The sequence below is a fragment of the Heptranchias perlo genome, chromosome 5 (genome assembly GCF_035084215.1).
Source record: "Heptranchias perlo isolate sHepPer1 chromosome 5, sHepPer1.hap1, whole genome shotgun sequence".
Lineage (NCBI taxonomy): Eukaryota > Metazoa > Chordata > Chondrichthyes > Hexanchiformes > Hexanchidae > Heptranchias > Heptranchias perlo.
In genome coordinates this window covers 21,358,184-21,372,246 of record NC_090329.1, presented here as the reverse complement: position 1 = coordinate 21,372,246, position 14,063 = coordinate 21,358,184, and the positions used below count along the sequence as shown (strand labels likewise).

The 14,063-nt window shown below is 41.6% G+C and overlaps 1 protein-coding gene across 3 annotated transcripts in view; it reads left to right on the top strand.

Annotated features, from left to right (window-relative positions):
- ppil4 (peptidylprolyl isomerase (cyclophilin)-like 4) overlaps positions 1 to 9,094 on the top strand; it is a 33,411-nt gene extending 24,317 nt beyond the window's left edge. The window contains exons 11-13 of one of the 3 annotated variants that reach the window (XM_067984079.1): positions 3,806 to 3,902; positions 6,521 to 6,659; positions 8,747 to 9,094. In XM_067984079.1, the coding sequence (XP_067840180.1) occupies positions 3,806 to 3,902; positions 6,521 to 6,659; positions 8,747 to 8,980 (470 nt within the window). In that variant the 3' untranslated portion in view covers positions 8,981 to 9,094. The other 2 variants (XM_067984080.1, XM_067984081.1) reach the window with 2 other exon arrangements.
- The last annotated feature ends 4,969 nt before the right edge of the window (positions 9,095 to 14,063 follow it).

The following is a 14,063-nucleotide window of genomic DNA, read 5'->3' as shown; positions in this document are numbered from 1 at the left end:
CTACATACTTTGGCAATACCATTTAATTTCCCCTATATTTCTATAGGGCCCCTACTCAGTCCCCTTCTCTAATGGCTAAAGAGCACCAATTTCTCCATCCCACCCTAGTAGCTCAATTCTCTTAACACTGCGGATGAGCCTCGTGCCTCTTCTCTGCAACATCTCCAGGGTTTGAATACACCTCGGTGACCAAACCTGGACATAGTCCGACCAGGGTTGTCTGTACCGTTGGCGTAACCTGCTCTCTCTTGTACTGTACCTATTTAGCTAGAGAGTTTCAGCACTCTGTTTGCTAATTACTGCTGCGTAGTGCCTTGACATACAAAATGCAAAGTCAACCAATAACCCCAGATCTGTCAATCTTACAGTTAGCTATTACTATGTGCATGCATGTTACCCATTTTGTTTCTTGCCTGGCTGTATTAAATTCCGTCTGGCCCTGTTCTACCCATATACAGATTTTATCTAAGTCCCTATGTCGGACCCTGGCTGAATCCTTCAACTTGACTCTTACCTTCCTTCCCTCCCTCCCTCTAGTACTTTAATATCAACTGCAAATTTGATCACTTTGTATTGAGGTTCTGAATCCAAGTTGTTGATATAAATTAGAAACAGTAGGTCTTAAATGGTAAGACTTAATCTTTGAAGGTGGCAGGACAAGATGATAAGGCTGTTTTTTTAAAAAAAAAGCATACGGGATCCTGGAATTTATAAATACAAAAGCAAGGAAATTATGGTAAAGTGTTATAAATCACTGGTTAGGCCTCAGCTGGAGTAATGTGTCCAATTCTGGGCACCACACTTTAGGAAGGATATCATGGCCTTAGAGAGAATGCAGAGGAGATTTACTAGAATGGTACCAGGAATGAGGGACTTCAGTTATGTGGAGAGGCTGGAGAAGCTGAGGTTGTTCTCCTTGGAGCAAAGAAGGTTAGGGGGAGATTTAATAGAGGTATTCAAAATTATAAAGGGCTCTGATAGAGTAAATAAGGAGAAACTGTTTACATTGGCTGGAGGATCGGTAACCAGAGGACACAGATTTAAGGTAATTGGTAAAAGAACTAGAGGGGAGATGAGTTTTTTTTTAACGCAGCGAGTTGTTATGATCTGGAATGCAGTGCCTGAAAGGGTGGTGGAAGCAGATTCAGCAGTAACTTTCAAAAGGGAATTGGATATATACTTGAAAAGGAAAAATTTGCAGGGCTATGGGGAAAGAGTGGGGGAGTGGAATTTATTGGATAGTTCTTTCAGAGCCGGCACAGGCATGATGGGCCGAATGGCCCCCTTCTGTGCTGTATGATTCAATGATTGAAAATTGATTGGAGGAGCAGCGGGACCTTGGTGTGCAGATTCACAGGTCATTAAAGGTGGCAGCGCAAGTAGATCAGGCCATAAAAAAGACAAATAGGATCCTTTGTTTTGTATCTTGAGGCTTGAAATACAAAAACAAGGAGGTAACGTTGAACATGTACAAGACCTTTGGCCACAGTTGGAGCATTACGTGCAGTTCAAGGCACCCAATTATAGAAAAGATGCAGCATAGATTCACTGGATGTGATCAGAGTTGAGAAGTTACAGTTATGGAGAAGTTTTCACAGAAGCTGAGCAGGTTAAGGGTCGACCAGACAGACGTCTTCAAGATTATGAAGGGTTACAATAGGGTAAGTAGCGACAGATTATTTCCACTAGTCAGCAACTCAGTAACAGGAGAACTGATCCCAGTGTCAGCTGTGGCTCAGTGGGTAGCACTCTTGCCTCTGAGTCAGAAGGTTGTGGGTTCAATTCCCACTCCAGAGACTTGAGCATATAATCCAGGCTGATACTTCAGTACTGAGGGAGTGCTGCTCTGTCGGAGGTGCTACCTTTTGAATGAGAGGTTAAACCAAGGCTCCATCAGGTATAAGATCCCATGGCACTATTTCGAAGAAGAGCAGGGGAGTTCTTACTGGTCAATATTTATCCCTCAACCAACATTATTAAAACAGATTATCTGGTCATTATCACATTGCTGTTTGTGGGACCTTGCTGTGCCCAAATTGGCTGCCCATTTTCTACATTACAACAGTGACTACACTTTAAAAGTACTTCATTGGTTGTAAAGCGCTTAGGGACGTCCCGAGGTCGTGAAAGGCGTTATATTTTTCTTTTTTTCTTTAGAAGAATAGCAGGGAGGTTGGAAAAAGTTTCTTTTAAACAGAAGGTGGTTGGAAGGTGGAATTATTTGCCATAAAACACTGTTGAAACAGAGCCTGCAAATTCTTCTAAACATGAATTAGAAAAAGAGGAAAATGAAGGATTCAGGGAGAGAGTAGGAGGGTGGGATTAGAGCAAGTGTCTCGTGGAGAAAAAAACCAGACTGACTGACCTATTTCTGTGCTGGAACATTCTATGAAAGAATAGTCATATGAAGAAAGCAAAGCAAAATTTTTATGACATCTTTTTTCTCAGTGTGGGGGGAATCTGTGGATCCGATTGCTGCAATCTCACTCGATGTTGAAAAGTTTTGATTAGGTAATACGGGAATATTTTTCCAATAGCCTGAAAAGTGGCTATGGGATATCCAGGAAGGAATCTGATCGAAAGGGGGCCAAAGGCAGTCTTGGTTGCATTTTTCTGGAGCCCGTACCCTATCCCGCTCCATTTTACCATTCCCTCTCTTTTCTCCCCCCCCCTCCCCCCTGATACTACCAGATCCTAGTTAATCTCCTCAGTAGTGTCGGACTCTTTCTACCCCCTTTTTGCAGTTTATTGGAACTTGATGACTCCCTTCTCTTGCCCCCCATAACCTTCAGTTACCAGGATCCATCGCCGTGCTCCCAAATCCCGTGGACTGCATTTCCTCCTGATTCCAGAATCCTTTGCCCAAGTGATCCCAGACCCCTGAACCTGTACCAGGGTTTGTGGAGAACTGTCCTCTTCGGTGTTCGTGGAGAACTGTCCTCTTCGGTGTTCCCTGAACCCAATCACGAACCTTGGAACCTCCTCAAAATTTTCCATGGCCCCTAGGCTGTATGGCAGTCCAGCCTGACCCTGTAGCTCTTTCCCAGTTCTCAGGGTTGCCCTCAGTGCTGATAGGTCAGTGTCCCTGATAATACTACTTGACGTAACACTCCTGTTCTGATCAAACATCTGACTCACCTGTGAGTAATATCATGGGAGATTGCCTAATTATCCAATGGCAGGTGAAGGAACGACAACTGACGAGTTTTTCGTTCTTCGATTGAAATTTATCCTCAACTTAGGACTTGAAGTAGAAACGCCCATCGTACAGATGTGGGGTAATGTCTTAAAGGGGTGATATCCCTGTGATTTTTTTTTTAGTTGGACAAAAGGGTCAATCCATTTGTGTTGGTCCTGTTAATAGGATGAAGAGACCACGCTAAGAGCAGATAAACTAAGTGAGAGATCCTGAAACAGTAATGGAGAACGTAGGAACAGGTCTGGAAAATACCATTTGAATAGTCCCAAAAACAAATGCCCCTTATTCACCCGCTCTCAAATATCCACCCAATTCACCCGTAAAATTTTCTACACTATTTGCCTACTAGGCAGTACATTCCATATATTAAAATTCATTGGGAGACAAAGATTGCAATGAGGATTAGAAAAAATGAACAAAAAATCCTTACAGCAAGCAAGCAAGCAAAATACTAAAGATCAAATTGGTCCCGTTACTCCGGTTTGTGTACCCATTTCTGAAAATGTACACAGCTCTTTCACATACACAGCTTTCTTCATGAACACATTATAGAAACATTCTTGTAAATGTGCTTTTTCACTTTTTTTAAAACCTTTGTCCTCACAGGTGCAAAATACACCAAAGAAGATTTTAAGGAGTACGAGAAGGACCTTAGCAAACATTCTAATGTGACCCTGAAAGATAAAGTACAACCTAAACGGGAGTATCCTTGGACTGTTTCAACTGCCATAAACAGTATGTCAAATAGGGCCCACTAATTGTAACACGAGCCATTAGATGTAATAACTGAGCCAGAATTGGTGAATGACAGGGCTGTGTTATATGTTTAGGAATTTTTCACTTTACATATATAGGAGTAGGAGTAGGCCATTCGGCCCTTCGAGCCTGCTCTGCCATTCAATCAGATCAGGCTGATCTTCAACCTCAACTACACTTTCCTGTCTGCTCCCCGTATCTCTTGATTCCCCTAGAGTCCAAAAATCTATCTATCTCAGCCTTGAATATACTCATTGACTCAGCATCCACAGCCCTGTGGGGTAGAGAATTCCAAAGATTCACAGTCCACTGAGTGAAGATATTCCTCCTCATCAGTCTTAAAGGACCGCCCCCATATCCTGCAACTATGCCCCCTAATTCTAGACACTCCAGCCAGGGGAAACAATCTTTCAGCATCTACCATGTCAAGCCCCCTCAGAATCTTGTATGTTTGAATGAGATCACCTCTCATTCTTCTAAACTCTAGAAAGTATAGGCCCATTCTACTCAATCTTTCCTCATAGGACAACCCTCTCATCCCAGGAATTAATATAGTGAATCTTCATTGCACCGCCTCTAAGGCAAGTATATCCTTCCTTAGATAAGAGACTAAAACTGTACGCAGTACTCCAGGTGAGGTCTCATGCGAGCCCTGTACAATTGTAGTAAGACTTCCTTACTCTTGTATTCCAACCCCCTTGCCATAAAGGCCAACATGCTATTTGCTTTCCTACTTTCTTGCTGTACCTGCACACTAACTTTTCATGTTTCTTGTACCAGGCCACCGAAATCTCTCTGAACACCAACATTTAATAGTTTCTCACCATTTAAAAAAATACTTTTTCTATTCTTCCTACCAAAGTGAATAACCTCACATTTCCTCACATTATACTCCATCTGCCACCTTCTTGCCCACTCACTTAACCTGTCTATATGCCTTTGTAGACCCTTTGTATCCTCCTCACAGCTTACTTTCCCACCTAGCTTTGTATCATCAGCAAACTTGGATACATTACACTCAATCCCTTCATCTAAGTCATTAACATAGATTGTAAATAGCAGAGGCCCAAGTACCGATCCGTGCCTAACAACCTTTTATGTGGCACCTTATCGAATGCCTTTTGAAAATCCAAATATATTATATCCACTGGTTCCCCTTTGTCTACCCTGCTAGTTACATCCTCAAAAACCTAATAAATTTGTCAAACATGATTTCCCTTTTATAAAACTTTATTTTAAAGAAATGAATCCAGTTGAAAAGCAAGTGAAAATTGAGAGATAATTGTAATGTTATTAAAAGGAACTCGATGCTGCCTTAGTTATTGCATCTAATGCAGCCCTGGCATTCACCAATTGCACATTTTGTTCACTGGTTATTTAGTTTAATATTTTTAAATGTCTGTGTCCATATAATTAAAATTCTTGCTTCAACCGTACATCTGCTGAGACCCACCTTTCCGAGCGGGGCAGACCAGGAATGACTCCAACCCCGTGATTCCTGGCCCGCGTGATTGTTCGGCTGCACACGCAACCGGAATGGTTCCCAGCCCACCTACTCGCTCAATCAATAAGTCCCTAGTTCAGCCCAAGTGCTTCCTGGGCTATCTGCCCCCAGTGGACCACATGCTAGTTCATCTGGCCTGTGGATTTCCTGCTTACCCAAGCGCTCATAGCCCAACTGTCCTGAGTGTGTCCCTGACTTCGAAATTGACCTTTTTTCATTTTAAAAATGTCTACTGTTGTAGGTTAATAAAATTTGTCCAAGACACAGATTCAAAACAATACATTGTCAGAAAAGTAAGAAAAACAACGCAATACTAATTTATCCATTTAAATATACCCATTTAAAGGTCCATCACAAATAGGACTTCTCTGAACCCCACGCTAAATGGCTTACAAGACACAGTCACTCCTGGTGAAAAGGCCAGGAAATCGTGCCCGGAAGTACTTCACGTATTTTTAAATAAATTCTCAGACTTTAAAGAGGCTCTTCCACAGCTTCCTTGAGCTGGAAAGTTACAGGAGGTAAGAATCGGATGAGAAATAGCCCACAGGCCTCCTTAACTGATGCCCGATTTGTTTGCGATGTTTTTGTCTGTGCTATTAGCTAAAGCCAACAGAAAACCAGTCCTGTGGTAGCTTGGGTAATATCACAAAGATTAAGTGTATGATAAAATTTGGAAAATCAGAATCTGGGCTTGATTAAAGATCCTTTGTATCGCAAAAAACAAAATTAATCTGGAAACAGCATTAAAAATTGGTTAATTTCAGCACTTCTTTCCCCAGCAAAATTGTAAGATCCATTATTTCAATCACCACCAGCTAAAACTGGGCACTAAGTGTCCAGCAGCATGTACTTACCTGCCACTTTGTAGGGAAGTCTGTCTACTTGAAACTGAAGCTAATGCATGAAGGGAAGATCAGAAAGTTTCAAGCTAGTTCCCCCCCACCACCCCCATCGGCACCCAGTACACCAGTCTCAACTAAAATCTCTGAATTCTTCTCTAGAAATGTCAAGCTAGCGCTTGTTTTTAACTACTGTTCCTTAATGATAAAAACCACCAGCTCCAAATATGAACTGTTATTGGATGAGGCAGAGGCCAGTGGAAGCCACCGACATACGAAGAAACACCACAAGGAGAAAAGGCATCATCGACATTCAGAAGAGGAAGAACATGATAGGCGGAAGGCAGCAAAATGCAAGGTTGCAAATACAGATTCATATTCAGTCCTGGCTATGATGTACTTATGTTGTTCATTACTTTGAGTCTTTCTGTATTTAGCCAGAAGAACACATGCTGGCTGTGGGATAGAACAACATACTGTCGGGCCAATTTCGTGACTATGCACCCTTGGTGTGGAGCTTCATGTGCCGAAAGCATATGCTACATTACATAGAATTTATAGCACAGAAACAGGCCATTCGGCCCAACTGGTCTATGCCAGTGTTAATGCGCCACAGGAGCCTCCTTCCACTCTATTTCATCCAACCTTATCTGCATAACCTTCTATTCCTTTCTCCCTTATGTTTATCTAGTTTCCCCTTAAATGCATCTGTGCTAATCGCCTCAACTACTCCTTGTGGTAGCAAGTTCCATATTCTCACCACTCTCTGGGTAAAGAAATTTCTCCTGAATTCGTTACTAGATTTATCCGTGACTATCTTATATTTATAGCCCCAAGGTTTGGACTCCCCCACAAGTGGAAACATCTTCTCTACGTCTACCCTATCAAACCCCTTCATAATTTTAAGACCTCCATTAGTTCATCCCTCAGCCTTCTCTTTTCTAGAGAAAAGAGCCCCAGTCTTTGATAGTTGTAACCTCTCAGTTCTGGTATCATCCGTGTAAATCTTTTCAGCACCTTCTCCAGTGCCTCTATATCCTTTTTGTAATATGGAGGGCAGAACTGTGCACAGTACTCTAAGCACATATAGGGAAATTGCAGGGATGCTGCCCGTAATTTTCTAGCCCACGCCCACAACTTCCTGATAAGTGTTCCCCAATGGGCAAGGCTCCATGCTAGGAGCACATGTTAAAATCAGCCCTGTAACATCCTCCTTTACTTGAATTTAAGGAAGTCACTACCACAGGATTTCAACTGGCCACAAGAACTAATCAAAATAATCATGTGGTCAAATGAGTCTCCCCAACCATTTTTATTGTGTTACCTGCTGATGATGTTGGTATATTTCCTGATTTATTCCACCACAAATGGAGAAAACTGTTTGAATGTGGGCTTGTTAATTAAGGACCGTATATTGATAACCCTCTTAGCCAGGTGGTCCTTTCAGCTTGCTGTATGTAAGACATGCTCAGAATTCTATTTTTTTCCTCCCATTGTTAGTAGCAGCTCTTAATGTAGCTTCAGTTTAGAGAAAATAATCGGGTTATACCGATTACTAGATCTGCCACAGACAGGGAAGATGAAGTGAATTCATGAGGGTAAGTAGAGCAGTGTGAAGGGAATTAAAGTAGTAAGGCAAACGGGGGTGGGGGGGGGGGGAATCAAAACAGTCTAAATAGTAAAAGAAGAAAAAGACTTGCATTTATATAACGCCTTTCATGCCCTCAGGACGTCCCAAAGTGCTTTACAGCCAATGAAATACTTTTGAAGTGTAGTCACTATTGTAATGTACAGAAACGCAGCAGCCAATTTACACACAGCAATGAGATAATAAACAGAATCTGTTTTAGCGATTTCATTTGAAGGATAGTAAGTGGGGGCATGGAAGTGTTGAGATAGACATTAGAGCAGGTAGGAGAAAGGTGAAGAAGACAGTGAAAGAAAAAGTTAAAATGGAAGGGAAAAGGATAATGAGCAGTATGAAGGGTTGCAGTGCGCCAGGAGATAAAGTTGGGGAACGAGCAGCATAAATTAGATTGAAAGGGAATGGTGTAGCCTTAATGGGAAATTGGCTTCAGCTGTGGTGAAGTTGGGAACGAAAAATTCCTGGCTATAAAATTTTCAGGAGAGATAGAGAAGGGAAATAAAGGGAGGAGGGTGGGCTTATTAGTTAAGGTCAGGGTTACAGCTATAGAAAGTTTTTTTTAAAATCAGAGTCTGTCTGGGTTGCGTTAAGAAGAAAAATCCATTACCGTATAGTAGGAAAGACATTGAGGAGATTTGTAGGCAATTTGGAGAGGTTTGCAATAACAGGGAGCTTTGAGTGTTTCTCTGATGTACTTTTTCTGTGTCAAAATTTGAAATTTTGAAAAACACAACCAAATTAACAGGCGATGACAATGCACCACAGGACCTTCTGAAAAGATTTTTTTTTTAACTTCACAGACAACAGCTGACAGAGAGCTCCAACAGCACAAAAGCACTGGTCCCATGGATGAATACTGCAGGGAAAAAGATAGGAGTCAAAAAAAGCGGGACCGATATCGGAGCCGAAGTAGGAGTGGGTCCCAAGAGAGAGATCACCACAAGCAGAGCCGGAGTAAGAAGAAATCCAGATATCGAGATGGAGAAGAAAGAAGGAGCAGAAGTTCCAAAAGATCTAAAGAGAGAGTGGAATGAGACGGATAGAGAGCGAGCATGGGATGAGACCAGATAACCCTTTTCATGTGCAATTGTGTGATTAAAATGCTTTTGATTTCTTAAAATTTTAATAAAACATGCAGTCACAATGTTCTCACTTAATAATTTTCTATTTGTGTAGGGAACACATGACACTGTCCTGGCAACTCAGCTCTGTGCCAGGTACAACACTGCCAAATACATGGTTCCCTGACACTATACTTCAGACCTAACCACGTGAGATTTCCAATCCCTCGCCCACATAATGTTTCTGGGATATGAATATTGTGTGCCCTGTTACGATGCTAATTGGTGCCAACTCTACACATTTAAGAGATATTTTGAGCAATTTATATATAGAACTGAAACCATAAAATGAATTTCAATTACAGTCAGAAGAAATGTATGTTAGATACACTGTTACACTGGAGTTTTGAAGTTCAACTAAGCTCTGCTTCAGGCAAAGTTAATCTCCATCTTGTGTCCTGTCAGGGTTCGTGGAGAATGAGTCATTTCAAAATGGAGCATGAGGCAAAAATATAAAGCATTCTTGGATGGATCACTAGTAAGGCAATAGGAGAACCCTGATGAGATAATTGCAGTCACTTCTACTGCACAAACTAAACTAGCAACAGTTGCTATTTATCAGGCTTCCTAAAAGAAACCATTTTCTTTTAAAACCACTTAATAAAATTAGGTAACCCCTGGGGGCAAGGAGATATCATTATGCCAGTATACAACAGGTACAATATAAAATAGGCACAGTATATAATGGGTGGAGTAAGTGGTATAATGTGCACAATATTAATGGCCTGGATTTGGCTATAGTCTGTATAATATCAAAGTTTGCACATGACATGAAACTCGGAAACGTAAACAATGTAAAGGATAGTAGACTTTAGGAGGGCATAGACTGGTGAAATGGGCAGATGATTGGGTATTTCTGTGTTTGGGGCACTGTCATAACGGTATCTGCTGTGGTTGGAGCTGATGCCTCACAAATAAGGCAAAGAGGATGCAAAATGCTCTGGATATGTGTTGTTGATGGTTTTCAGTACCCAAGTGTGATATTAGCTTCTGTTGTGTGTAAAATTACTGGACACCCCCTAGTACAACTTGTGATGATGGGATTGCTGGCTATGTCATTGTAGTGGTGGGGCCCAGTGTGATGGGAGACAAAAACCACAGCCCATTCATAAAAGCAACATTGTGGAGATTGGAGTCTATCTTGGTAAGTGTCAGAAGGTTGTCGGTTAGCTAGTTTGAACAAGGATCAAAAGAACTCCCTCTGGTGTGTGCCCAAAATGTTATACAATGGGCGAGGTGAACCACATGGGACAATCTCAGTGCATACCAATGCCAAGGAAAAGTACATGTGTGTGAGAGAGAATGTCATCTAGGATGTGCAAAGTCAGCTGAACTTTGTGGAGGATGTGACATTTGGGGAATGAAGTTCTGTCATTTTTTTGTGAATACAATACACCAATTAGTGATGGGGTTCCCTCCTAAATTTAGAGGAATCTCAGACTGGCATATAAAATCTGCACTGTTACATAGGAAATGCTGGATGAAAAAAGACCAAGGTCTATCTAGTTTGCCGTCGACCATCGTGGTAGTCGCATAATACAACGATAAAGGAGTCGTTGACTAATTATACCAATCAATCTCTTATCAATCAGTCTACAACAGACCCAGACATGAGGTGAGGAAAATCCCAGTGGTGGGAACCATAGGTCCAAATTCAACTGTTCCTCCCAAGCATGCTACACTTACCATATGTCTCAAACTATTTGTATACTGTATCCTAAAATGTTATATTCTGAAAGAGATCTATCTAATTTATATTTGAATGAATCAACACCATCTGCTTCCACTCTCCATAGGGAGTTCACAAAAGCAAAATATAAATGCAAAGACAATTCTCTGTTGGATTACTGATGGGAATATTTTTCTTCAAACTGCACATTTTGGGCACCATAGTGAGGTTCATGCACTGCACCCTCATTTATTTATGCCCCAACCTACATAAATTAACTGGTGTATTTCTCTTAGGTTAAATGAAAGCTGAATTTTCTTCTAAAAGTTGTCAGGAGGAAAATTTTCCTCTTGTGGAAGTAGCACAAATGCAACCGTACAGCACTTGCACAGCTCCACATGCAGCAACTTAAAACTTCAACTACTCTGAATCCCCACAGCTTTCAGCTTAATTACCATCCTTGTATTTAGTTTGTCAAATACCCTTCGGAAAACTAGGTACATCGCATCACAGCGCTTTCCACAGTCCACTTGGGTTGTCGGTTCCTCACAGAAGTTGATGATGTTTGTCGGGTGAATAATACATCAGGTGCCTGCTTGATACATCCATACACTGACCTGAGGTAGCTGGGACATTTCAAACTAATTTTAAATGTATAATGTAAATAGATAATTTTATAGCAAGACCATTGCACTGATCACAAATTGTATCTCCCTCTCTCCAGAGGTTTACACAATGAAATGATTGAGGAGCATGGTAATAGAGTAACCTCCTCCAGCCCTATACCCCTCCAAGATCACTGCGCTCCTTCAATTCTGGCCTCTTGTGCATCCCTGATTTTCATCACTCCACCATTGGCGTGATGGACCCTAAGCCTGGAATTCTCCCCCTAAATCTCTTCTCTCTCCTTTAAGACGCTCCATAAAACCTACCTCTTTGACCAAGCTTTTGGTCACCTGTCTTAATATCTCATGTGGCTCGGTGTCAAATTTTGCTTGATAACATTCCCGTGAAGCACCTTGGAACGTTTTACTACTTTAAAGGCACTATATAAATGCAAATTGTTGTAGGGTTATTGAAAAACAAAGCAAATAGTACAATGCAGTGATCTTTGACAGCATACAAGCCAAACCTCTAACAGACATTTTTCTTGTATCATGTAATCGCTCCACTTGTGGCCAATTAACCTGTGCTTCAGTTGAATGAACAGCAGACAAGGAACGAAAAGCCCTTCACCGAGGGCAAAGTTTCACTGCAAATCATGACCATGGCACCTGGAGAACCATCCAAACATCAGGACTTCAGCATGAAAATATACTCAAACCTTGATGTCACGCCTCAGTGTGTAATCCTGCTTATTTACTGCCTTCCTGTGTTACCAATGAACTACCCAAAAACATCTCAAACAGCTTTAGAAGACTGGAAACTGCAAGGCCTAGAACAGTTTAGAGTAAACCTAAAATATTGCATGTAAATATTTAAGGGTGCAGATAGTGACAGCACCATTCCCGGCCAGAATGGAGATGATTGGGTAATTCCTCTGTCAATCACGCCTGGAGACCGCAATGGTGTAAATGACTGGGATTAACTTTACACACTTAATTTTTATTATGTAACTATCCTCCACTCACTGCATTTTACTGGAGAAATAATCCTGCTGTACTCGGGAGACTCTGCTGTAGTTTCAGTCGTGTGTTCGGAGATTCTGTAAATTAAAACCACAAGTCCCGCCCCCACCTCATTGGCTGACACAGTGGTGTCAATATTCACACTGAATCTGGAGATGAACCTTTTCCGATAGTATGACTTGGGGTGAGGCTGTAACAGTAAGCTGCACCATTATGCATACCTGATACTGTGAACCTGCACATGCTGTGTTTCTCCAATCTTTCAGAAGGAAAAAAGCACTGTAGTGAGACGAGGGAACTTGTAAAGCAATAAAATGATTAATTCTACATGCAATGTGAATGAACAGAATATAGTTTTTGCATCAAATTTTATCTATTTCCTGTCACTTCTCGTAGCATTAAAAATAATAATTTACACAAACTGTCCCCTTGATATGGATCTTTCTCACTTTATAAATCAGTATTGCTGAACTTGTTAATTTAGAAAGCAAGACCCCTCTGCCTTTCTCTGTTTCAGATACAAATATGCTGCAGACTGCCTTTCTCCATTGAGGTACAGGAAGCCAAAAGCCTACCCCTCTCTGTCAAGGATTGACTTGACAAACTGTTGACTAAAACTACTACCTTGAATGAGAAATCTTACCCTGCTCTCTTGGTGTAGGAGCCATGGAAGCCGCAATGGGATAGCTCATCTGCTGCTGAAACCCTCATCCATGCCTTTGTTACTTCTAGACTTGACTATTCCAATGTTCTCCTGGCCGATCTTCCGTCTTCCACCATCCATAAACTTGAGCTCATCCAAAACTTTGTTGCCCGTATCTTAACTCGCACCAAGTCCCGTTCACCCATCACCCCTGTGCTCGCTAACCTACAATGGCTCCCGGTCGGGGAACGCCTCGATTTAAAATTCTCATCCTTGTGTTCAAATCCCTCCATGGCCTCGCCACTCCCTATCTCTGTAATCTCCTCCAGCCCCTCAACCCTCCATGATCTCTGCGCTCCTCCAATTCTGGCCTTTTGCGCATCCCCGATTTTCATCGCTCTACCATTGCCGGCTGTGCCTTCAGTTGCCTAGGCCCTAAGCTCTGGAATTCCCTCCCTCAACCTCTCCAACTCTCTCTCCTCCTTTAAGACGCTCCATAAAACCTAACTCTTTGACCAAACCCTGTCCTAATATCTCCTCATGTGTCTCAGTATCCCGTGAAGCGCCTTGGGACATTTTACTACGTTAAAGGTGCTATATAAGTGCAAGATGTTAATATTGATAAGATGTTGAATAGGCTTAAAATGTGGCAGATGGAATTCAGTGTCAGCAAGTGTGAGGCCGTACATTTTAGTTTTTAAAAAAAAACAGTAATTTTACTTTGAATGGAAGTGGGCTTGGTGCTGTGGAAGAGCAGAGGGAATTGAGAGTATAGGTTCACAGGACATTAAAGGGTGTGCCTCAGGTTGATAAAGGCTATTCTGGGTTTCTCATGAGGTACAGAATATGAAAGCAAGAGCTAATTAGGAGGCTATATAAAACCACTGTGCGTTATTGGGCTCCACACTATGGGAAAGATGCTGAGGCTTTAGAAAGGGCGCAGTGCAGATTTACTGGGATGCTGCCTGGTATGAGAAAATACAAATACGAAGAAAGACATGAAAAATGAGGTCTTCATTAGAACAATGCAGATTAGTGGTATGTTTATAATTATGA